General features: G+C 35.1%; 1 protein-coding gene across 6 annotated transcripts in view; it reads right to left on the bottom strand.

The window, feature by feature from the left end:
* LOC109088990 (receptor-type tyrosine-protein phosphatase F-like) overlaps positions 1-27,893 on the bottom strand; it is a 208,256-nt gene that overhangs the window by 65,448 nt on the left and 114,915 nt on the right. For 3 of the 6 annotated variants that reach the window (XM_042725344.1, XM_042725348.1, XM_042725343.1), the window contains exons 6-12: positions 24,375-24,392; positions 21,344-21,454; positions 17,563-17,574; positions 10,633-10,902; positions 5,261-5,842; positions 4,258-4,391; positions 3,659-3,803 (exon numbers count right to left, since the gene is read on the bottom strand). In XM_042725344.1, coding sequence (XP_042581278.1) covers positions 3,659-3,803; positions 4,258-4,391; positions 5,261-5,842; positions 10,633-10,902; positions 17,563-17,574; positions 21,344-21,454; positions 24,375-24,392 — 1,272 coding nt within the window. The remainder of the gene's footprint in view (positions 1-3,658; positions 3,804-4,257; positions 4,392-5,260; positions 5,843-10,632; positions 10,903-17,562; positions 17,575-21,343; positions 21,455-24,374; positions 24,393-27,893) is intronic. The other 3 variants (XM_042725345.1, XM_042725346.1, XM_042725347.1) reach the window with 2 other exon arrangements.

Below are 27,893 nucleotides of genomic sequence, written 5' to 3'. Positions count from 1 at the left end.
GTTTTTTTGTTTTTGTTTTTTTTTTTTTGTAAAGAATGCTAATTTTATTAAAAAAAGAATGCTTTCAAGTGATCTAAAGTGAAAGTAAAGAATTTTACAATGTTACAGAAAAATTATATTTCTATTCATCAAAATGTATTCTGGTTTCCACAAAAATATGAATCAGCACAACTGTTTTAAACAATCAGAAATGTTTCTTGAGCAGCAAATCAGCATATTAGAATGATTTCTGAAGACTCATGTGACACTGAAAACCGGAGTAATGATGCTGAAAATTCAGTTTTGCATAATGGGAATAAATTATATTTTAAAATGTATTTTAGAAAACAGAAACAGTTGATTTAAATTGCAGCCTTGGTGAGCAGAAAAGACTTATTTCTTCTTTCTTTCTTACCAACCCCAAACTTTAATAGTAGTGTATGTCTGTTAGAAGAAGAGAAGTGAAGCCTTACTGGTGTCTTTAAAGCAGTGATACACAAATCTTTAAGACTTGCAAAAATTCAGATTTTTTGAAAACTAAACAAAACATGAGATTAATTAAACATAAAAATATCTCTAACCCGTTTAAGTCCCCGTAGTTGAGAATCACTGCTTTACACATCAATATAATTGCTTACATATAATATAGTCTTTATAAATGTCGGCACTTTAAAGTCCGCGTGAACCGAAGTTGCAAACGAAGTTGAAGAGAGAAACAGAATACTAAATGAGGAAAAATGTGGGCGTGGCTTTCTTTAACTAGCACCTGATTGATCTAGAACAAAAATCACCTTCTCGCCATCTCTCCTTTCACGCGCTGTCAGTGCTCACAAACACACAGGCATTTCTACTGTCAGTTGGAGGGGCGTGGTTACGGATGCTAGGCAGACACCCAAACCGTCCAAATACGTCATCAGGGAAGGTCCTCCAATGCTAGGGGAGGGCATTTTCAGATTTTGATAAAGATTACGAAGCCAGTTGAGAATCACTGCTTTACACATCAATATAATATACAGTAGTCTTATAAACGTCGGCACTTTAAAAGTTTCTGCTTCGTCATCAAGATTTAAAACAATTTTTGCTTTAAAAGTTTCTGCTTCGTCATCAAGATTTAAAACAATTTTTGGAACCTTTGTTTATAAGAGCGAATACTGAATTATTATTTTAAAAAAGTCTGCACATACTGTAGTATAAATATTGTGTTTTGTGGTGAAAGCAGAAATTGATGGCTCACTTCTACTCTGTATCTGTGTTAGTATGACAGAGATAACAGACACATTCTGTCTGACACACTGTCTTTGGCTAGACATGTAATTGATGTGATTGATGGCCTGTCTAGTGTCTGAGATGCTCTATCGATTTATTTTTAAAATCACAGAAAATCCAGCCGCTCATGTCTATCCTGTTCTGAGAACACGGCAAACTAAAACAATATACAGTAGGATTATTACACGGCTCTCTGGAATACTTGATTCTGACTGAAGTAGCAGCAGCAGACAAGAAATATGGGCTTTTATGAATGATAACAATGATGGTGTACCGTTTGTGTGCAGCAGCAGGATGAAAATGTGATAACCATATCATTCTTGTGTTTTGTTTCGCAGAGCAGGAGGAAAATGGCTTCAGAGGAAAAAAATATGTAAAATAAGACTCCACACAGAAGCACAAGAAACATATTTGTGAGTAGAGAATATGATGGTCTCACTATGGAGTGAGGAAACCAGGAGAGGAAATGAAGAGAGAAAAGACAAGAGAAAGAAAGTGTGGAAAAAGGTGGGAGAAATAGGTGAGAAAACAAGATTAAACAGGGAGACACAGAGGCGAGAGACACTGGACACATCTGAAATTCAAGTGGGAGTTGAGAAGAAGAAAGAATAAATACAGGCAAATGAGAAAATGAGCACACGGTTATGAGAGACAATGGAGTGTGAGGAAAAAGAAAGAGAACAAGTGTATTTGTCACCTGCAGCGGGGAAAGTGTGAATGAAATACAAGAGAATAAGAGAAAAGTGAAGAACCAAAAGAAAAAAAGTGATAAAAAATATTAAAAACAGCAAGAAATGGAGCAGATGGTAATGAGGGAGAATGAAGTGAGAGGAAAGGTACATTAATGGTGAGAGGAATAAATCTTTCAAAAATCTTTCAAAAATGGAAATTTCACGTTTGGATGATTTATTCCCTTTAAAAAGTAGATTTTTATTTCCTTGAAAAAAGGAGGTTTTTTTTCAGTAACTGAAATCAAAATGGACAATTCTTATTTTTTATTAGAATATTGCATTGTTTATTAATTTATCTATGCACATCTTTTTTTTTTTTTTTTTTTTAGCAGCCAATTCCTGATGGACAAAAGTCCCGCCCTCATTTTTTAATTTTTATAAGTCATTTCACTCTGATATAAGTCACAAAAGGGAAGAAATTTTCACAATTTCTGTTTCATGCCAACAGTGTTCACGCTGCTCTTTTGCTGCTTTTTAAGCAAAAACAAAGTATTTGAGTCATTGGGACATTTTTCTCTTTTTGAAACATGACAAACATTTAACTGCACTCTTGGATGAGAACCAAATTTGAACTGAATTAAGCTGAATAATGATAATATCATCATAAATGATGCCACTTACAACATTAAAACTGTTGTGTTAATGTGAAGCTGCTTTGAATCTGTGTGAAGTGCTATGCAAGTAAATGTGATTTAACTGCACTATGAACATTCAAAATTTTCCTTTTGTGTTCAGAAGCCTACTGTATGTAAAGTGTTTCAAATGAGTCACTACCATTAAAGTTGGGTTAACATTCTCCCTTATATGTAGGATCTGGCATAGAATTACAGAGACAGAAAGACAGAGGGATTTTGGTGTCTCAGGTCTTTGAGGACAGTGACTCAGAGACGCTAGGACAAAAAAGACGGACTCAGAGACGTAAAGAAAAAGCCAGTGTTTCTATGGGAACCAAGCCGCGGCTTAGATCAAACCTCTCAAAGCTGACACGTCTAACAAATAGCTCTGAACAGCAGGAGATCTCTCGGAGGAGCTGTCATAAATATCTCAGCTTTAGTCCATATCTCTGGAGCCGGAGGAAGATGAGGACAGAGATTAAGCCATACTGACTGCGTCATTCCGACGCCAGTGAGAACAGACACAATCAGTGCGTGGCGCACTCCACGGTCACTGCAGCTCTACACGGACCCGCAAACAAGAACCTCCTGGGCTTCTGACACTCAAAAAGCTGGTGTGATGCAGCTGAAGTGCTGTGTATGAAACAGACGCCAGTGCTGCTCTGCTCTGGAAAACACAGGGTCCTTTGTATGGCGATAAGGCAAGATATTCTAATCTACACTTTTATGGCATTTTATTTTTTCCACTGAAGCCACTTGTACTGTTTGTTAATGTGTCTTGAGCCAAAAATAATCATGCATTCTATGTACAAGTGTAGCAAATATTTCAAGATGACATTTTTGTGCTTTTGATGGTCAAATCTTTGCATTTTATTTGTAAACACTTGCACTAAATGTTTCATTTGTTTTAAGTGAGTAATATGGTGCAGTATGGCTAACAAAACACAAATGGAAACAAATGGAAAGCTGTAAACATACCTTATTAACAATCTTCAGGCGAGTGACTAGGCCAGTACTGAGCTGCTAAGAAATGGTCATAGTTTGAGTTAGTGAACAGCTGGCACTTACTGGACTGGGCCGTCCGGGCCTCTATGGGCTGTGTGTACACCCCGAGTCCCATCTCAGAGCGCGCGGCTAGAGTAAACTTGTAGAGTGTGTCTGGCTTCAGGCCTTCAACAGCATACGAACCAGCTGGGTTAAAGATGACATGGTGCTGTGACAGATAAATGACAAGAGTGACAGAGTGAGACACACATAGGCTGGTCAGAATGCATTATTAGTATACTAATACAGTTAGTGTTCAAGTGCATACTGCATAGTACAGTACATACTTTGTAAAAATATATGTGTAATTGTATGCAGTATCTAATAAACTGCTCTGTAATATGCAACTTAGTAACAGAAATAAAACTGGAAAAAAAAACCTGTGCTTAAAAAAATATATGTTTAAAAATGTTTAAATAAATATAAAACACATATAAAAAGAAATAAATATAGAATGATTCAACGTTAATAAACTTATGTTCACACACACACACACACACACACACACACACACACACACACACACACACATATACATATATAGTAAGATATATATATATATATTATATATAGAATATGTATATATATAGCATAACAGCCCACATAGTGATCTTAGCTGTTACCTTGTTGTCAGAGTCAGCCTCCCAGTATGTGAGCTCATATTTGGTGATCTGATCCTGAACGGGCCACAGCCATGACAGCATGATCCGGGTGTCGAGCTCTGCCTCTGCTTCAAAACCAGTGGGCTGTGCCGGCACTGCAGTCAGAAATGGAGTTTGTTTTACTATACACTTAAATCACACATTCTATTTACATTTGAAGCTATCTTTTGTCTTTCAACAATCTTATTTTTGCAATGTCTCAGAATGATCTTTTCTTTTCTCAAAGCATTTTTTTTTAAACTAAAACTGGAAAAATATTTGTTAACTTGAACAAAGCATAAATAAAATATAAATTAAAATAAATAAATAAAATGAGAACTGTTGCCTTAGCAACTAACTGAAATAATTTGAAGTTGAAGCACTAAATATAATAAAAATAAATTAAATCTAAACAGTAACATTTAAAAAGAAAAAACGCTAATAAATATTATAAAAGCACAAATTACAAAAAAAATTAAATGAGGGATTAAAAATTTAATTATTATATATTATTCAATTGAAAATGAAATAATAATAAAATCAAATGATAAAAGCTAATAATTAATCATATTAATAAAAACAATAATAGTATTTAAATAATACTAAAATAACACTGATACTGATGTTCAATCAGCATATAAAAATAGATATTTTAAGGAATTAATTATATCAATAAATAAACACTTTTAATAATATTAATAATAATAATAAATATTATTATTCATCCTTAAAAAACTAAGAAAAATGGATCAATAACAACAACATGTTTGATATTGCTAAATTTAACCTAAACAGTATTATTTAAAAATAACGAACTAATAAAAATGACAAAAGCGCATATTTAAAAAAGTACTAAAAATGTAATTAAATTTAAATTAAATAATAAATACAAAAAAAACTGAAATAGTATATAACTAATACTAAAATAGCACTGATATACTGATTTTATTGAAATTACAATAAATTACATGGGCACACATCTTACCTCCTTGCTGTGTTTTAACCTGCAGAATGTCCGAGGGTGGCCCGTCTCCCACGGAGGTGAACGCCAGCACACGGAGGCCGTAGGTGATGTCAGGTACCAGGCTGGAGATAGTGGTCAGGCTGCTGTCCTCTGTGTTGTGTTTCTGCCATGTGCTGACCGGGAAGTGCATGTCAGACGTGTAGTACACTCGATATCCTCGTATCTGTCCGTTGGGCTCCTCTGGAGGTTCCCACTGCACTAGCATGGTCGTGGCGCTCAGCATCCGGGCCTGAACGCGCAGTGGAGGAGACGAAGGCGCCTGTTCACTGGTGCGGGTCTCCACCGTCCCGCTGGGAGGCCCGCGGCCGATGTTATTGACCGCCATGATGCGGAATTCATACTCAGAGTACGGGCTCAAGCCACCAATGCTGTAGCGGGTGGAGGCCACTCCGTCCACTTCCTGGAAGCCGTTGTCTGAGACTTTGGCCCGGTACTGAATCACATAGTAGGATAAGGGTTCGGGGTTACCAGAATCCCATGTTAGAGTTACACTGGTGGCGGTGGTTTCTGTGACGATCAGAGAGGTCGGAGGACGGGGCAGAGCTGAGAATGCAAAAGAAACAAATGTACTTAGTTTCCTGACAATCAGGATTGTAAAGTACTAGGATAGGATTGAGCATGAACATCTACAGTGACCCAAAAAGAACAGTGTGATGTGTTTTCTTTCATTAATTAGTGTGTATTGACAGCAGTACAGCTCAGTGCACTTCATTTTTACAGCCAATTAGACTCAATCACAGTATATCTAAAACACAACAGAAATGCATAATTTGGTTTATTCAGCAGTAGTATTTGTAGATTAATTTTTAATTACATTCTTATTTAAAACAGTGTCCTGTCAATTTATTTCAAGGACTTCAAATTAATTTCCTAAAAATGTAAATATGTCTCAGTTTGAACAATTACAGTGGTCAACATCCCACTGCAAACAGAGCTGTATTAATGCAAGGTCAGTACACAATAAAGAACACACTTTAATAATAGTCAGTCACTATGTCATGCAATACTGCTTTAGATATGTTGCCTTGGCAATAATACTAAAATAACACTGGTTTAGATGTTAGATAACAGACAAAAACAAACCACGCAGACTTTTTTTTGTGTATTTTGCCACGTCATGGTTACTTTAAGATCCTCAACATGAAAAAGGTGTTTGAAATGTATTTCTCAGTGTATTTGCTTCTAAACCACATTCTGACATGCCAACATATGCCAAACGAATGCAAATATATCCGTGACATTTCTCAGCTTAGATACATGCTAATTAGGGATGTAACGATTAACCGCGAGCCGGGTGAAAATCTATTAAAATATGTGACGATTCAAATCTTTTGAGATGCTAAACAAATTGTGATTCAATTATGGGTAGGAGTTTGTATAATGCATATTAAAGTTCATAAGTGCAGCGCTGCTTTTTTTACAGCGGAAACCAAGGAAACGCCTCAAGCGCCACCTGCTGGCAGAGAGTGAATCTGCATCTCGTTCAGCTCGTCTGCTGTTTCTGTTTCATGCTTAACTTTGATTAAAAACTGCTCATGTTGCATCTATGCAGCATCCTTGTTTGGATCATGATTAAAATACAGTGGTTGCCTCTAATTTTAAATGGAAAGAGCACAGACAAAACCTTATTCTGTTTATATGAAGAGATTTATTTGATTTGTGTTACTTATTTATTTGATTTGGGGCTTGTTTTAAAATTTCAATTTAGTTTTGTTATTTACATTATATTAAAATTTTGTCATTTAGCAGACGCTTTTATCCAAAGCGACTTACAAATAAGGACAATAGAAGCAATCAAAACCAACAAAAGAGCAATGATATGCAAGTGCTATATTAGTAAATTATTATAATGTTATATTTCGATTTCACAAAGAAACATGCAGCATTTTGTCCAAGCAATAATAAAAGGACACATTTAATTTATAATCTGTTTTAAATCTTATTTTGTAAAAAAAAAATCGTGAATCGAATTGTGAAATCAAAATCGTGAATAGAATCAAATTGTGAGTTAAGTGAATCATTACATCCCTAATGCTAATGATCTGGCATTTGACATCAAAGTAGCAAAATGTGCTGTGTTAAACACTGCTATTATGATTATTCTGTGTCTGTATCAGACTCAATCAGCTCACCCTATTTCCACAGGCGGGATGAAAAATGCCTGCATTGTCATCAAATAGCTTCTGAAATTGACTCTAAACAACTTTTGTGCTATATGCGATTGGACAGCTGTCAGAATCTAAATAGATCAGCTTGAATAAGCAGCAGCAGTGTGGAAATGGATAGAAAAATCCAGCGGAGCCTGTGGCCATGTGCTGCTTTAGGAGGCTTAAAGAGCCACAGTCGCTATAGGCCAAAAATTTCCAAAACACATGGTATTAACCTCAGCTAACATGATAACGCATGTCGGAAAACAGCAGTGAGAAAAAAACACTGTAATGCCAGGTATACTCAACACGCTTTAATCAATGCTAATGTTGTAACTCTACTCTATTTGCCAGAATTGAGCTGAAATTCTCTTTGACTCCTCCTCTAAATCCTTTATTTTAAACACTTGCCTAGAAACACCAACAAAAGCAAACCCATTCACATACCAAAGAATAAATAAAAGCTCAGAGTAGCGCACATTTACAAAATGATACCGTACCGTAATCAGTGCTGGGTAGATATATACAAATTCTGTTACATGACAAAAATTGTATTATCAGTAATGTAATCCTTGACATTACACATTTTAGGTGAGAGCATCTGACTACTTTTTGATGACTTTTAGATTACTTTTGAAATAGCTTGTTTATCGCATTGATTTAAAGAGGATAATCTTGTACCATATTGACATGAAATGCAAAGAGAAAGAGAATATTTTCCAGTTATTAACAACACAAAGTGTTTTAAACATTACGTCAATGTTCCCCAAACTGGGGTTCGTGAAGGAACTGTAAATTTAATGAAAAGCGAATAATTATTAAATCATAAAAATTGTAAATAAAATAAATAATTTTAAAATTACAACTATCAAAATAAAATACTTTCTATTTTATTTATTAAAAAGTTTAAATATTTTATTTGTTTACCCACATGTCATGTGACCATTAGCCTACATCAGAGAACCATGTGACCATTAGCCTACATCAGAGAACCATGAACATGCATATGTGTTAATTATTACTTTATTACCTTAAAATCTCAGGGGTACTTCAAGTAAATATGTATATAAAGTAAAGGAAGTTTGGCTGACAAAAAAGGTTTGGGAATCCCTGCATTACATGTAAATAAATTAAAAAAATATTGAGAATCAATAAATTATGAATAACTTATCGCTATTGTGTGCATAATATGTTATCATGAACTGAAAAAAAAAGTTATAATATGTAATCATAAAATGAAAAAAGTTACTGTAGTCTGACTAACTTAAAATGTAATTTCATTTAATTACAAGTACTTAATTTTTTGAATCTGATCCAGATTACATGCAGTCAGTTACTACCCAGCCCTGGATACTATATTGTTGCCAGGGTGTTGCTATGCTGTAGCCTGTTTGTGTTTTAGCGTAATTTTATTATTTAAATCTTTAAAGTGTTGTGTGTGAACAACAGTATGAGTTGTTAAAAATAATTGTGAGTTTTGCTTACTAGCTAGATGTAAAGAACCCATTCCCAAATTTTATAATTTAAACCTTTAAATTATCACACCTTAAAAAAGAGCCTGTTTGTGTTTTGGCGTAATTTTATTATTTAAATCTTTAAAGTGTTGTGTGTGAACAACAGTATTTACAACAATGACACAGTGCAGCCCCTTTAGATTTCACAGCACAGTAATAAAGAGTGCGTGCTCTTTCAAGCAGGCGTTTAACATGATAAATTTGGGACAATGAAATGTTTCGAATGGATTCATTATTGCTCTACAGCCCTAAAAATAATCCTTAATGATGATTCAGAGCTCAGAGATTCTGTTCGCTCTGTCAAGGCGGAATAAAGGAGGAGAGAGATCTTCTCATCACATTTCAGCTCTGATGAAACATTGATGAGGTGATTGCATGTGCCGTCTGTCTGTGGGTAGGTGGGAATCCCCATGAGTGTGTTATTGATGAGATTTCACTCTCAACGTTTCTGGGCCCAGCCTCCAATCTGATTACAGCAGCTTTGTTTATTACTGTCTAGACAATCACAGATAATCAGCGACTTTAAGTACACAACTGATATCAGCGCTAGCTGTATGGATCACTGGGGACAAAGATTAAGAAAAGCAATTTATTCGTTTAAATTAATGTAACCAAGCATACTTCATTACTTTTAGGAATATTGCTTCTTTTATGAATATAAATGTTTCTGCAATTGTAGTATGCATAACTGATTCGCAAAAATTTTTTTTTCCCTTTAATGTTTTGGCCAAACCAACAAATTAACAATTTATTTAAATTTTTGGGGTTATTGATTGATTGATTGAAATAAAAAAAATACTTTTATTTAGCAAGGATGCATTAAATTAGTCAGTAAAGACCTTTATAAAATTACAAAATAATTCTATTTCAAATAAATGCTATTTAAAAAATCACAGTATGCACAAAATTGTAAGCAGCACAACTGTTTTCAACATTAATATTAATAATAATAATAATAATAATAATAATAATACATGTTTCTTGGGCATCAAATCAGCATATAATGATTTCTGAAGGATCATGTGAAACTGAAGACTGACGTAATAATGCTGAAAATTCAGCTTTGCATGACAGGAATAAATTACATTTGAAAAAAATATTAAAATGGAAAACGGTTATTTAAAATTGTGTTAATATTTCACAATATATTTTTTTTTCTGTATTTTAGATTAACTAAATGTAGCCTTGATGAGCATAAAGTCCTCTTTCAAAAACATCTCACGACCCCAAACCTTTGAGCATTACAGTACATTCACACGGGCAACACTCGTTAACCCCACACCAGAACATCTAACGGGTCACACCACTCATTCCCAAAACAGCATGTGGGCCAATGTGCGTCGTGTCACTGGCGTTGCTCGTGGCAGAAGTTTAAAATTTCTCAACTTTTCAAGCACCAAGAGAGCCATCAGCCAATCAGATCACCTCATGCAAATAGCCTAGCTCAGGTGCTAGCCAACTGCGGTCCAATGTAATTGGCTGTTGTCACTATGACGATCACGTCAGCCCCAAGCTTCAGACAAGCTCTCCGTCAGCTGTTGATGTTGACGCCTCGTGTGAATCTAGCGTTAGTCTATCTTTAATTATATTTAAGCATAACTATTGAATACTTTTCATATAAGTGCAAACCTTAAGTAGATCCTGTGTGACTTATATCTAAGGTGTCTCTTACCTTTGACAGTGATCTGAGCAGTGGTGTCGATCATGCCCAGGGAAGATATAGCCACACAAGTGTAGTTAGCCGACTGCCGGATGTTGGTGAGCTCCAGCACATTTCTGCCAATGGGCATCTCTTCCTCTTTGGTGAGTTCCTGTTCTCCTTTCATCCACTTCACATAGGGCATGGGAGCACCCACCGCCACGCAGGTGAGGTTCACGCTGCCCCCTGGCATCACCTCGTGATTGGTAGGTGGGATTGAGAAACGTGGCGGAACTCGCCGGACTGTTGGAGGAGCGCAGATGAAGTTATAAGCAGAATACAGATACAGGAAGGCAGAGAATATGCTTCAGGAATGGCTCTGGCTATACACCAATGACATCTAGGGCTGTATTTGAGTGACTGTACTGTAAATATAAGAGATATGAAATATGAATTAACTCTCTCTATATCTTAATGATTAATCTGAACAGACAAATGACAAGCTAAATCAAGGGAACAGAGCTGAGAGCCTTAATATAGCCTACTAAACATTCACCATATAAGAGTCTGTTTTGACAGTAAATACATCTTAAGGCCTTTTTGTCTCTACAGTCGAGTCTCCTTATTGTCTCATTAAATTCAGTTTCTGCCAAAGCGCTCGAAAGCTATTCACCATTACATCACCAAATGAACTCTGCTTGCATGACAAATACATACTAAAAATGCAGAAGAAGAGGGTCGTCAATCAAGGTGGTCATAAAGTCATTTCTTAAGCTTTAGTCCAGTAGCACTGAGGTGTGCATTGCTTTTTTCTACATTTCAGGTCTCTGTCACACTATCTTGGGCTGACAGACGCTCAGGACCTCAAAGAGACGGCGGACAGGTGAATGTCACGTCTCAGATTTGAACTTTAGACTTTCTCATCACTGTGACTGATAGCTTAGCAGTGCAATGCACATTTCCTTTAGCATTTCATAGATATAAACAGGGACATTCAGACTCTGAAAGCTCAGATTTCACTGTTTTTCCTCAGAATTCAAATGCCTGTCATTTATAAAGTTTTAAACATTCACCACGTCTTGCATGTTTGTTAATTAAAAATACAGATAATTTGATTATGCTTTCAGCCCTCAATAAGACTGTCAGATCTGTTTAACACACTTTAGCACATTTAAATAAATGTAACCAAAATCTTTTTTTATGTATATAAATAATGCCTATTATGGAAATTCTGGTAAAAAAAAAGAAAATGCCTTATTTAAATAATGGCATGACAAGTTTTTTGCAAAGAAATGCATCTAATTTATAGATCAAGAATGGCATAATTTGTCAGCAGGGGATTGTGATTCTCCTCACACACATTTATTTGGTGTGAAGCCAAAGCCAAACCATCCTGTCCACTGAATACACAGCAAACACACTGTGTATCTCCAGAGCTACCCATAACGAGGAGCATATTCTGTAGACTTCGTGGGTAAACAGCCTTCTGAGAGTGTCCATGGAGAGCCTGCTTATAAACAAATCTTTTATAATGTCTCTCCTTATATAAAGTGGAATTGTTTTCAGATGGCAGCTGAGTTTAACAGGGAGCTCTGTGGCCAGACGTCTGCCTATATTTCACACATAAACAAGTCTCACTTCTGACAGACTCCAACTCACTTCCAAATCTGAACATTACCTGTTCATTTCCTTGTCATTACCTGCTCATTTCCTCACACAGAAAATGATTGCGGATAGATGAGGAAAGTATGTGGCTGAGGGATTACAAATGCTCAGTATTTATTTGACTTGAATGCAGTTTCTGGAAAGTAGAGTGCTAACTATCACCCAAACTCCAACAATAATCAGTCATCTCTCTCTATCCCAGTATACATGCTTTATTTGGGTACAGTTGCCACTTTCTGAATTATTACAGTAGGTAAGGTTGGTATCACTTTATTTTACAGTGACCATGTTACAGGTGTTACATATACTTACTATAGTAATAACAATAAATTATGCATAATTACATGCAACTAACCCCAAACCTTCATCCTAATCCTAACCATATAGTAAATACAAGAAGCTCATTAGTATAACTCAGTAATTAAATGTATAATTACAATGTAACAAGGGCAAAGTAAAATAAAGGGCTTCACTTTATTTTAAGGTGTCCTTGTTACAGTTTAATTATACCTTTAAGAATTGCGTAATATTAATTAACTGCATGTACTTATATGGTTATTGTTAGGATTAGGGTTACCTGCATGTAGTTATGCATAATTTATTGTTATTACAATAGTAAGTACATGTAACGTGTAACAAGGACGGCTTAAAGTGTTAACAAATAAAGTGTAGCCATAAGGTTTAACTGTTTATGTCAATTTTGGCTGGTTGGCCATGTCTTTACAAACATTTACTGTGTAAGAAAATACTGCAAATTTATGTGATGTGACAAATGTGTCCGTGGTGAAAGTTAAAATAATGTGTGCAGCAAGAAAAAACTAATCCCAGCCAATCAAATATGTAGAATGAAACTTTCAACCAATGAAATTCCACTGTGGGTAGAGCTTCTTTATGCAATGCAATGCAATGCAAAAAAAAAAAAGACAAACAATAGTAGCTAGTTAAGGCTTGTTAAACCAAACAATGATTGGTTAGGCCACATTATTTTTTAACCACATAACTTTTAACTCTTTTTAGAGTTTTTGTCATTTGAACATATTGGTGAGCTTCAGATACAGTAAATCAATATTTATTGCAAAATTCATTGATTCAAGTCAGGTAAACACTGAGCAAATTGTGCTTATGGTGTGTGATCTGTACTGTCCATGGCCAGAGGCTGCCGGACTGATCATCATCTCTGAGACATAAACTCAGAGTTTGGACTTCTGGGATTGAGTTAAGTTTGTTAGTCGGGCAGGAATGCCTGCAGGTGTAAGAGTGTAAGAGGGACGTCACATTAATCCATGTTAGTCACTGTGCATAGAGAGGATGATGTTACCCATGGACATGAGGGATGGTCACGACATGATGGCAAGAGTTTCACTCAGTTAGAGGTTGTTAAGAAAGTTTGAGAAGTCTCTGCTGGCTAGTAAAACAGACCGGCGTGAGCGATGTGAGCGATGCCAGCGGCCGTGGTGAGATTAGAGAATGGCCTGAGCTGACTTTAGTCACTGATCTCGTGAGAATATTTCTGGGAGTGTTAACAGAGCAATGAAAGCTTGCAGTTAGACACATACGTATGCATGCACACATGCAATCTGAAGAGAGAAAGAGAGCACAAGAAGAGAGAGAGGAGGTTTTGAAGGGGAGGTGATTGCAGGTAGCTAGGTTTATTCAATGCAAAAGCGATTTCATACACATATGCACACGGACACACACAAACAATCCCAAACACATCAATGGCCGTGCAAGCATGAAGCAAAAAAGCACACATAGGCAATAGTCAACAGAGCATGCATGTGTGACCTACAGACCAAAACACCAACAAATAATAATAATAATAATAATAAAAACATCCAAACAAATGCATCAAAGAATGTGCAAAGAACAGTGCAAAGAATCTTCTTCTTCTGATCAATAGAAAAAAAACAAACAAAAAAAAAAAAAACATGGTTGGATAACTCTCCGAAACAAGCTGTGATCAGAGAGGGATTCCACAACAAGCAAACTCCTGATCCTGCCAATGTTTCTGCTGTCAGGGATGGACACTACATTTCAACCCTCTTCTGCAGTGTCAACTCGCTGTAAATCTTCTGTTCTGAGGCGGATTATTGGAGAATCAGTCTCTAATCAGCATCAAAGCCGTGCTTTACAGATTCAACCAACTCAAAAAAGTCTTATACGAATACTGAACAAGCTAAAAGAGAAACGTGAACTCAGGGTCCAAGAAGAATATGCCAAAGAAGATTAAAACTGCCAGGTTAGTTGTCTTTGTTAGAAACTGCAACATACTATAGTCTGGCCCTCACTGATATAAGGTTGCATCTAGAAAAACTAAATGAAGAAAGAAAAAAAAAATCTATATGTAATATTAGTGACAAAGATTGCTTATCTTCTAACAAGTGGAAAATGTATCATTTAGGATTTATTTATGATACATATAGGTTTCTTCTTCAAGAGCTTTTAAAATGAATATATATATATACATATTAAAATGAATACACTTCAAAGAGAGGAGGATAACGGATCATTTCATATATGATGCTTTTCTTTGCCACAGATAAGCAATAAAGTATTTTTTATTGTCAGGAAGGAAATTATGTAGATTAATTAAAATAACAAAATATAGTTTCCTGGCCAGTAAGAAATATTTATGGACAGCAATTCACTCCATATTGGCATGTGTTGGAGAAAAAAAAAAAACACTTCCTCAGCAGATTTGCATGAATCTGCTATAATGGACAAGGGAAGTCAGAACTTAGACTACAGAGATTAATTTGTGTTGAAATGTCTCATTTGTGCTCTGCAGGTACCAATGAGAGAGACTGCAGAACAACAGCGCTGCAGATATCTCGCCCGAGGCCACATAAAGTGAATTATGCATTAAGACATGAAGACCTGAAGAGATGATCAGAACAGAGATCGGAGTGACCTAGAAACGACTGCCAGATACCTGGGTCATGTTAACCCAACCAGAAACCCTTATCAAGAACCTGCTATATGGTTATTTGAAAGTTCTTGATGTCACATTATATATTCTTTAGATGAGTCTATAAGTGTACTGTGTCAGGCTAACTGAGACTTGTCATAGCACTTGCATATCATTGCTTTTTTGTTGATTTTGATTGCTTCCATTGTCCTCATTTGTAAGTCAATTTGGATAAAAGTGTTGGCTTAATGACTAAATATAAATGTAAATGAGTCTACTGATTTCTGGACTTATAAATCAATATCACCTAGATCTCATTCGTTTTAGCATTGTGACATTTTCATAATAGTTATGCACACAGTCATGTGAAAATATATCATTTTCATTACCGTGATGTGAAAAAATTTAATTATTTAAATTATTTACATTTTTAATTATAAAACATGGGTAGTTCTTGTCGTACTGACTTTATTTAATGCATAAAAACAAGAAAATATTGTCTTAATGCAATTATGGCTCATGACATTCAGCTGTAAAACTTTTTCTGGTATAAAACAGGAAAAATGTGCTGTTGTTCCTTTGACAGTATGTTGTTTCTACTCAATTTTCCGTGAGCTTTCACGCTTCAAAGGGAAAAAGCTAATTTGTCAATGTCATTCGTTGTTCTTGTCCAACTGAAACAGCTTGTTTCTGTGATAATGTGACATGAAGAGGACATTGTCTTCCCCCTATATGAAGAACGGATGCCCGGGTTCAACCGCTCTGAGCTTTTGGGAAGGATAATGACGCTCTTTTAAACAAACAACGCTGAGACAAAACCTCTTTTGCTTTCTGCCATCATATTTTCTGTCTGTTTGTATTGTTCTCCACATCGGAAGTCCTCACCAAATGGCTGATTCCAAAACAAACAATGAAAGCTGCTTTAGCCAGCTTAAATACTTGAGAGCTCAAAAGGCTTTCTGGCAGTTCACAGAACAGGCCCTCTGAAGAAGAAGCAGTGCAGAGCAGACAGGGGATTGCTGCCATCTTTGATATTTGAACTGGTATATAAACAGGTCTGATCTGCTAAGCTAAGGGTGGATTCCTCTGTTTGTTCTTTGACCTCTGAGTTCAGGCTCTGAACAACAACAAATCGGCCAGTTCATTTAGAAAGCATGATGCTGCTGTCCTCTGTTTTCACAAACAAGACCAGACTACGCTGCACAAAACACCTCCTTAAAACATGAGCATGCATGCAAAAACACTTCTGTAAACAAGTACATAAAAATACTTCAGACAAACAAAATATCTGGCTGAAATCCTCATGAGTCAAAGGGTGTTTTCACACTTCACATGTGTGCTATCTTTTGTGATGAATCCAAACCAAGACAAATGCAGGTGTAATTCTGTTTTAGTTAAAACATGTTATTTTTATAAGATATAGTTCACTATTATAGTATTTATTAATATTTTAGATATGTTTTATATATATATATATATATATATATATATATATATATATATATATATATATATATATATAATATAATATATATATAATTTTTTTTTTCGGTTTCCATTTTAATTTTAGTTAAATATTTTATCTTTTTATATATTTTGTAATTTTGTTGACATTTTTTTTAATATATACATTTTCTTAAAATATAATTATAGCTATTTTAGTATATTAACAAACTAAATAAAAATGAGAAATATTGCCTTGGCAACAAGCTTAAATAAAATTATTTCTTTTTTTTTTTTTTCATAGACCTTGGTCAAAACCAAAGGAACAAAACCATATACATATAAATGTAAAGTGTCATTACTCTGCTCTAGTTGTAAACTGTACTTGTACTGTGGTTCAAAGCCAAATAATATAAAACAAAACTCAGAAGTGTAGACTTAATTTTAAAAACAAGGACCAGATGTTTTTTTTTTTGTTAGGACTTTTGTAATTTGCAACTGGTATGAATGAATCTGGCAAAAAAAAAAAAAAAAAAAAAAAAAAAAACATGACTGAAAAACTGGTTTCCATTTTTTTAAAAAGTGCACCATAGTTTGGAGCCAAAAAAAACAATACATCGATCTCAGGTTCAGAATGAGCAATCAAAAGTGTGAAAACAGCCTAAAAGATCGCTGAAGTTGCTTTAGGGCTCTTTACACCCCAGACAAAACTACAAATGTCTGCAAACAACAAAACATCCAGAGTTCTGACACATGCAACATGAAGAAAAAGGCCAGGCTGAAATGCGAGGCAGCAGTAGCAGCATGCATGTGGAAGGGGAGGATGTGAGAGATTCAGGTAGAGCAGAGCTCCAGAGAGACTGGCACACAACAGCAGGGGACGCACGCCGCCTCCCGTCCACCGGCCGACCCTCTGCGTAGGAGGAGAGATAGTGAAAAGAACGCACCTTCCCGCTGGTCTGAGTGAGGAGTGGATTGATTTTGGATGGCAGGGTGCAATGATGATGGAGGAAGGGAAACAAAAGAGAAGAGAGGAGGAGGAGGAGGAAGACAAGGAGAAACAGAGAGAGTAAAACAGGCAAATATTCCGCTTATCCATAAAAGAGACGTGAGACAAGAACATGGACACAATCACAGCACCAAAACACACTCACACATCCATTCATTACTAGATTTGTATTGTAAATTTTATGACAGATTATGCATCACATACAGGACAGATATGAAGCTGATGCATTGCAAGCGCATACCGTATATTCTGAAAAATGAGTTGCACAGGGTCAAAATTGCATTGCTGAGAGAAAAAAGATTTGCATTGGTCACATGTTTACAGTTGCATGCCATTATTACATTTAGAAATAATGTAAAATATCAGTGAATGAAAGGTTTACAAATATTATAAACACTATTAGCATTTGTGCCATTCATTGTAAGCAACATTTATGCTTTTTGAACACCAAACCTATAAGAAAATTTGTTAAATGCATCTCACAATTAACTTTGGAATATAAGCTTGCAGCACATTTCAAAAGATAAAACAGTGACTTATATTCCAGAAAATATGGTACTTAAATATGCGTTTTTGCCTTGCTGTGGTGGTAACTAACCTCAGGAACAAATGACTATATAATTACTATAGACTAACCCAAACCCTACCCTTCAAGAATTTTTTTTTTGTATTTTTAGAATTAAGAAAAGTACTGAATTGTTTACGTACACCTGTGAGCACATAAAACAAATTAATTAACCTATAGTATGTCCTTCTGCAATCTCTTTCTGCCTAAACCTTACAAATTTACAAAAGCACACACACACACACACACACACACACACACACACACACACACACACACACACACACACACACACACACACACACACACACACAGAGAAGAAGCATGATGCAAGACCCTCAACAGTGCTTGAGGGTCTCAGTGTGATAAGGCACATGAGAATGAGAGTGAACACACACACAATCTTTCACATGAAAGGATAAGCAATTATGGAATGATCCATCCTATATAGAGTGATAAACATCTACTCACTGCAGTTGAACCCAAAGAAAAAAGACAGAGAAATTAGAGTAAAAGAGAGACGAGGAGGAAATGCACTAAACAAACACAGAGAGGCCCACACACAGCGTTCAGAAGAGATCTGTTAGAGTACGTGTGTGTCAGTGAAGTTTGAGCACCTGGAGAGAGACTCTAGTTAGTCAGACTATAAAGAAGAACAAAACCACATCACAGCATACAGAAACATTCTTATTAGCAGGGCTGGCCGATATATCGAATATTTACACTATACATGCAATATTAATTGGCTGGCAATCATTGATGGAGTTGGTAGGTTTAATAAACCTCAGTAAATAAAACATTTTAAAAGCATTACTGAATTAAACATCTCTATCAAAAACACCAATGGAGTTGGAAAACATTAATCAATACATTGAATCATTTCTTTCAAACTGTCCATTTCAATGAATCAATTCAAGAATCAATGATTCAGTGAATTGCTTGCTCAAAACATTCATGGATATATGCCTTAAAGACTAATTAAAATTGGTATGTAGGGAAATACCATTATATATAGCAAACACTGTTACATTTACTGTACCTAACTACTTTAATATTTATAAAAATTTAAATAAGTAAAACTGATTAAATATTTTTCTCATTCATTTCCTGAAAAAAAAAACTAACATTGAATTATCATTTGAAACTATTTTAAATACATCTTACTGTATTTAACTTCTTTCTTTAAAAGACTTCTTTCTTTTGTTTGATTAGAATGATGATTCCTCTAAAAAAAAAAAAAAAAAAAAAAAACTAAAATATTGAGATATTGCTTTATATTTAAAGGGCTATATCGTCCAGCCCTAAACATTAGTTATAGAATAACAATGCAAGATAAATGCATACACACTCTATAGAGTTCACTTAACCATGAATGGAAAAGCAATAAAAGTACGACATTACCAGTGAAAAATTCATGGACTAAACAAAACGAGAACATCTCCCTGTCTCACCATAAAGGTAGTTTTTTCACGATATTCACATTTATTGAGATGCACCTGTATATATTAAATGTCATTCATCAAATAGCATGTCCTGAGAGCGTGCATGGTCTGCGTAAAGATCAGTGGAGAGATCTCTGGAGAGAATTCATATGATATAATCTGCACGATGCATCATTTATATGAGTTTCTCTCTGAATGGTCGAGGGCTTGAGGAAGAAGACCAGGAGAATTTATGGACACAGATTTGTGTCTAGTTCTCATTTCCTCTGCTTTCAAACATACACGAATGCATTATTTAAAACACACTATCAAAGAACAACGCATCACCATGTTTGAAGGTCTGAATTTGAAGTGTCCTTCAAGCGCTTGCCAGGCAAAAGTGGCTGTTAAATAAAAGGCTTTTCTTTGAAACAAGGCTTCAGTGGTCTCTATATCTGCTGTAATAGATCCCGACATTAATGAGGGAATTTCCACAACGGGATTCTCCATTCTATTCTGCAAGTCTCAACACGGTCCTTTCCTTGATGAACAGACAACACTTTCACCATTTCCACCAGCCTTCATGACCAGCAGCATTAGAGGGCATTTTATCTCATTTGCTACTCTTTACTATTTTAAATATATTCTGTACTTGTTCCTGAAATACATTTAAAATGCTAATCAAAGGTTTCTAGCACCAAAAATTTTTAATATTTTCAACCTCTCTCTGACTCCATCAATTAAATAGGCTGCTGTTACTACTGTACCTTTAAGACTTTTAAGATGTAAAATCTGATGAAAGGTTGACCTCTTCACAACTAGCAACTGGTGCAATGCAAACTGTAAAGTTATAATATATATATTGGAAATATTCAAGTTAAATACTTGAAATATATCAAAAATGACAAAAACAGCAAATATCACTGGTGAATGATGAAAATATAATCAATGTAACAGCTAAATCAACTACAATAATCTTGAATCTTAAAGCTTTTAAAAAGTATATTAGTTGTACAGATAAAGTTGTAATTTCAGAGTAAATAAGTTGGGAAGTTTGACAAACATAAGTGAATCAGTTCTTTCAAACTGTTAATTTCAAATAACTGAATCAAGATTTAACAATCCACTTATTCAAATGTTTGTTCGCTCAAAATGTTTATATTAGTGGCAATAAATGTTCTAAAATGTTTTAATACAGAAGAACAATTGTAGCAAAAATAAATAAAATAATAAAAAAAAATCTGTAAAAATACACATAAGGTGTATCATACTTTTCGCTACAAGTATTTTACAGTAAAATTAAATTTGTCTTGTTAAATCTACTTTTTTGTAAGTTAAATTGAACAAGTTCTACTGCGGTAGAATAAATATATAAATATGAAAAAAATAATTAAAAATTTGTAAGTTAAATTGAACAAGTTCTACTGCGGTAGAAGTGTGTGGTAAATATGATACAAAGAAGTAAATATATGTTTAGGCAAATACTGTTTACTATGCATTACTATTTATAAAAAATAAAAAATAAAAAACACCAACAAAACATTTCGTGATTATTCAAAATTGGAAACCAATGGAGCAGTTCTCCGCTGCAGAACTGTGTTAAGACAAATGGGTGATTAGAGAGAAATGTGAGCTTTTGAGTGACAGGTCCTGTTCTGGCTGTGGTAAAGCCTGTATGGAAAGCAGATCGAGGTGAAACGGGATGGGGTTTTGGATTTGGTTGCAGATCTTACCTCTGACGTAGAGGTTGGCAGGAGCGGAGTAGCGTGTTCCAGCGCTGTTCACCGCCACACACTCATACTTGCCCTGGTCCGATTCCTCGCTGTTCTCGATCTGCAGAGCCCCTGCAAACACAACACACACAATCACAAACGCTCTCTCACACACTCACAAACAATCTCAACCTCCGTCGTTTTAAACGAGGGCGGCCTGAGGAAAAGAAACCATTTTTCTGCCTAAACAACACATACACACTGACTAACACTCGGCTGGCTGGCATATGACCTTTCTCATCTCTCTAAACACAGAAAGAAAAAAGCAACATCTTTCACTCATAATTCAATAAATCAAAAGCAAACTGAGTTATTTATTCAATGTGGCAAATAAAAAGATCTGCAGGCTATGCCAGCTATGTAAACCTCATTATGTACGTCAAACGTAGAACAGCTCTGCTATTCTGCGAGCCGAGACAAAGCCGTGCTCTTAGAGAATGGATCTATCAAGACATAATACAGCTGCTGCAATTACTGTCAATACATTCTCAATGCATCCACTGACAAGAAATTCTGCAAACAAATCCAGGTGGACTAAAACTAAAAGGTTGTTTTTTTCTGACGGCAATATGTTAAAGTTTTTGCAGTTTATTATCTCCGTCTTTTCACTGTCACTTACCTAGGTTTGGCCTTCTGTTGATAACACACATAAATTAACACAAAAAGTTCAAATACATTTTGTTTTGACAAAAATCATTAGCTCATTAGGTGTTTTAGTATGGCAGTGCTGTTTGTTTGCGTGATGTGACATACATCATGCAATCTGTGAATGATGGAAGCACACCGAGAGAACTAAAAATGTTGTCAACGTGTATTTCAGAAGTATTCCTGAAATGCATTATGGGATGGGTTTGAACGTGTGCATTTGAGTGCATGAGACCTGAGCATTAACCTCGCTCCACGAGTGGATTACTCAAAATAATGACTCTTTAAAACTCTTACAGCACACATAAACACAAACACACTCATATGAGATCTGTTCCAAACACATGTGAGCTGTCTATTTAAAGATCCAGGATTATTATCTTTAACTAAAACTATAAATAAAGTCAATTCTTGAAATAAAACCTTGAATAATTGAAATAAACATTACCTGAAGTAAAATAAAATATAAACTTTTATTTATATTTAATTTAAACTTATTTTTTTTATTTAGTTGCCAAGGCAACATTTATCATTTTTGTTTAAAGTAATAAAAATAACTCAAATTATAACTAAAACGTAACGAAAACTATATAGACATACTGTATAAAAAAACTAATACAAATTAAAATACTAAACTTTCTAATTTAAATTATAATGAAAACAGTAAATATAAAAATAAATGTTAAAAATAATTCAAAGTTATGATACTACATATATAATTCTAAAATAACACTGGGATCAATGTGTAGCTTAAATACAAAATGCACAAATCTAAAAGTAACTACTCTTCCCATTATCCTCTGTGTCAGCATAATAAAATACACAGATAAAGCATAAATCGCACTTAATGCAAGTGTTTCGCTTTTTATTTTGTTGAACTAGTGGTAAAAATTATTCCTGTGTGCTAAAAAAATATAAACTTGCCATTTTATTGCAAATAACATTTAGAATTACAATTTTCAAACTTACAGTAACTTCCTTCCTTATTGATTCTTTAATGTGATATTACATTTTGGTCAAAATTAGGTATCTTTTTAATTTTGCTGTTTGCAATGGCTTTTTGATACAGTACTTTCAAATGCAGCTAAGCATCGTTTGGAACAGATCTACTATCTCTTCTTCTCTAGTCATCAGGAACGCCAGCTTTTCTTTCTATCACTTATTACATCTGAAGCGCTAGCGTCAGACTGATGTTGAAGGATGATGTTCTGCCCTCTCTCAGTCTCATCTCACTTTCTCGCCCTGACATTCCTTCTGAAGAGATCGACTCAGAGTTACAGTCAAATCTTGCAATTCTTTCCTTCTACATCAGTCCTGTCATATCAGCGGTGAGTTTTCTATCCCTCAGTTTGGCCGTTCTGAACTCTTCAGCTAAATGCCCGGAGACGAGAAGCGTTCGTTGAATACAAACTGTCATAATGATATTAAGTTTTTCTGCTGCGGGGAATGAGATGTTGTCCAGGTATCTCACAATTTCCGAAGCCGCATTGCAGCTCTGCTCAGTTATTGATCAGACAGATTGTCAGTCATCTGGACAGTAAGTAAAGGTCAGTTGCGCAGAAAATGACACTTAAGCACATTCCCCAAATTCTTACTGTTATGTATTCAGACATTTTCCTTTTGCATTTTTTAAAACTATTGCTATTCTCAATGATGATACTCAAAATAACATATTCTAAAAATAATATTATATATACTATAATATAGCATAGATAAAAGTAAATGAATATCGATACAGTACGTATAAATTATATATATATAAATGTAGAAATTATTTTCACATTTACTGCAAATTTAAAATTTATATAAAAAATACTACATAAACAGCATCATCACTAACAACAACAAGAAAAACAAGAAAAAAAAAAATAAATATATACATATATATATAAAAAACTGTAAAATACTAGTGACTATTCCTATTAAGCATTCACACAATGTAATAAATTTAAAAGAATGTATAATGTAACTAAAATCAAATAGGTGTAAAAGTTTTTTTTATATTAATTTAATTTAAAATATCATTTCGGATTTTGGGGCGAAATATTACGGATGTGTTTATGACAGGTTTTGTGAAATTCATAAAAAATGTTAATCAGATGCATCTTTGTTTTGTCTTTTCAGACAAGAATCTCAGTAAGACTGAATCAGATGTCCATTAGTGAGACAGACGAGCAGAGGTTCATGCACAGAGACGAGGCCGGATCGAAGACGAGGAGGAAGACAAAGAGAAAGACTCCAGAATGAAAGAGAAGGTGGGGACAGGGTGATGGAGGGGGACACTTGGGGGTGAAAGAGGAATCGAAAGATGACGCATTTGGATATTTTCTGTTTTCAGCATTCTTACCTCTGATTGGTGTACCACCTGGTGAGGTAATATGAATGCAAATAAGATTAAAGAGAACTGTTAGTGTGAAAAAGAGAGGAGAGAGAGAGATAGAGAGAGAAGAGGAGAGAAAGATGAACAGGAGAAAAAGATTTCTTATTTAAGAAGCGGCATGTACAATCTTCCCTAGAAGACTTTTGGCTCTTATGTTCTCAGTGTGTGTTAATTCACATTATGTAGCTTACATTGCTGCTTCAGGCAAGAAACATACTCTATGCAAGTGTTCATGGTCCTGCTGTGCATACATGATGTTCTCCAGTACTCAAGAGAATTACTATGCTAAATGGCTGCGCAATCAAAATAGAAGTGTTATTATTCAGGTAGCTGGCTATAAACATGCTGAAAATTTAATTAATCTGAACTAAATTGCACAGCAAAACATGACAATGGTGGATCTGAAAAAGAAAACTCAAGTCTCTGAGTACATGTACTTGTGTAGAGTATGTTTTGGCCTTTAAATGACTTATTCTTTTGAGCCAGTAATAATATCATCTCTCTCTGCACAAGGGTCTTCTGCTATTTTTACAGTGGTGCACATTCTACCTCCAATACAACTTTGGCCTTTGGATCCGACCACAGCTGTGCTAAATAAATACAGTTGTCTGATGCAACACAGAAGAAAACCTTTTCAAGCAAAGTGATAGTTCAATCTCACTGCATTGACCGAACCTTGAGTCTTATTACTTTCGAAAGAGACTTGTTTAACTTTGGAAAAAGCTTCAGATAAGAAGATCCTTTGCAATATATTAATATGTGAAGTTGCCTTAGATTTGAATCAAAAAGAGTCCATATGGAGTCTGTTGACTATGATGCAGATTCATGTCAATCTGGATCATAAGTCAACAGTCCACCATGTGAAAACAGCGCGGATTTGGAAAAGGGGTCAGAGACATGAGGAAGCCCCTGTAAACTGTGTGGATTGTGGTCCATCAGCAGTTTACAGAGAGCCTGGCGTACACTGGGACCCTCAGAAAGCCCAGGATGTCCAGAATAGGACAGGATTGAGGACTTTAAGGTAAGTCTGCAGTGTAGCACGAGCATAATGAAGAATAGTAAGACTTTACTATATCTTCACTATGGCTAGAGGGAGAAAACTTGAGTATGTGTTAATTTTTGCAGTTGGTAGTAAGAGTTCTCCAGTCGCTGGCAGTCGAGAGACAGTTATCAATCCTGGCTGTATTTAAGATGTTAAACAGCAGCTAAGCTGGACATCCATTATCTTACTGAGGAGAAATCAATAATCAGCTCGACACATCTCTGTTTATAAAGATCTGCACACCAATCATCATAAATCACCTCGGCCTGAGAGCTTACTGTGGGGTAGTGAGTCAAAATCGGTAATGCATGTCTATGATCTGTCAGATAAAAATGTTTCGATTGCTTATAAAAGTAATTGCACACCTCAAGAAGCTGCTTGATTTGAGGCATCATTCATGTCTGCAGCACAAATGTTGCAGAAAATTAAGTGCAGAAATTAAAAAAGCTTTTGTTTGAACAATGGACCCTTTTCACAGACACTTGATAAGCACCAAATGCATGTAACAATCAGCATCAAACACTGTTTATTGCCTGTTAAAGTAATTCTAACAATGGCTGAAAACGCAATATAGTGTAGCACAACTATCACATCACTATAATTATGTAAATATGTAATCTGATGAGCTGCGTATTTCAAAGTGAGCTGCTCGGGGTAATTAAACGCTGCTCCATACAAACTATATTTCCGTAAACGCTGTAAGTTTGATTCATTTATAACATTTGAAAATGCAACATGTGCCAAAAATCTTTCCAAGTTTGTAATGAGAATGGTTCATAAATCAGGTGTCAACAAAATTTCAAAAGAGAAGCTTCCTTGCAGTTTTCATAAAAATCTTTATGGTTAACGTCAAAAAGCAAAGAAAACTGGTTCTGCCTGTTTTTTTCTTCTTCCTCTTTTAGTTTTAGGCCCAGCTTATTAACATTGCAAGTGTAGAAAAGTTTGTGATGCTGTATTTACTATATTTACGTTGTTTAAAAAACACTGTGTTATATTACCTTTCCATTAAATTACAGAAAACTGGGTTTGCTAATACAGCTAAGGTAGTGATTCGAAATTTGACATCTTTCTCTCTTCTGACCACCGTCATCAATCGCTTGATATTTCATTTCTCTGTTGGAAAGTAATAGAAACGCTACTGTGGATTTTTCAATTTGCTACTGGAGCACAAAGTGAAAAGGGTCCACAGCAATACACTTGAATATCTGAATGGCCTTTGGCTCATGTGTATAGGAGGTGTGACTCCTGATGTAGAGTCTTGTGAGTGTTTACATTGAGAGAAGCAGGATTACATTTCCCATCTCTCTTTATCAGGTTCAGTCTCACTGTCTGCATATCACCCGGCTGCATTGTAAACAGATTGTTGCTTGATGTCCAGGGCAGAATCACCTGCTTTGGTGAGGTTGGTTGGTAATTACTCGTGCACAATGACATGTTCCAGTGAGATTAAGATTCTGTTTGAAGCGGGAGGTATTGAATCATGAGTGCTTTTCCTATTTGTTCATAGGCGTTCTGTAAAGGTCACGATTTGAAAAATTGTTTCATTAGCATTCGTTAATGGAAAAAGGCCTTCGCGCTAATGGCTGGAGAGCAAAGCTAATCTCAGGATCAAATAATGGACTGTATCCAAACAAATAAATTATGTGATTGTCTGGTAGCTGCAAGATGGATTGGCCGACAGGGAATAATTTGACAAATACGGAGGTGTTTGAAGATTGATGCAGGAAATGATTGTTGACAAAGGCAGACGATTCTAATCAAAACAAATCACTGTGCTGTCATGTTAATCATGTTTGTGTGTCCTAACCGGAGGGTTATGTGAATAATAACTACCAGCCACTCTGTCTTCCTGTTTGTTTCCGTTTACTTTAAGACATGAAATGAAACCGGAGGCTCATTTGGAACTGGAATGTCACTTGTCGTACAGATGCACAGCAATAGTAGAATTCCAGAAGTGAAAAATCCATTAATTCCCTCCATAGAGATTTAGTGACTGTAAAACAAGCATGTGGTATTTTATACTTTTAATCAAAGAGGTTAAAAGTAGGCTGCATTTATCTGAATAAAAATACAGTAAAAACAGTAATATTATTACAACTTAAAATAACTGTTTCCCATAGTAATGTATTTCAAAATATCATTGTCAAATAAAGTGCTACCAAAATCTTTTATAACATTATAAATCTCTTTACTGTCACTTTTGAACAATTAAATGAATACTAGCTGAATAAAAGTATTAATTTCTTTAAAAAATAAAAATCTTACAGACCTTGAACTTTTGAACACTTGTACACAGCCAATAATTTAGTTTTTATACTGTCATTTCTGATTCAATCCTATCATCCTCTCATGAAATAAGCGTGCAATCTTGTACTATTGTCTTTTTTTTTAAATGTTCAAATACTTTCAAACGCTCTGAATCAAATGTTGCAATGCGATTCATC

The sequence above is a fragment of the Cyprinus carpio genome, chromosome B6 (assembly GCF_018340385.1).
Source record: "Cyprinus carpio isolate SPL01 chromosome B6, ASM1834038v1, whole genome shotgun sequence".
Lineage (NCBI taxonomy): Eukaryota > Metazoa > Chordata > Actinopteri > Cypriniformes > Cyprinidae > Cyprinus > Cyprinus carpio.
The sequence above is the reverse complement of the archived record's forward strand: the minus strand, read 5'-3'. Positions and strand labels throughout refer to the sequence as shown.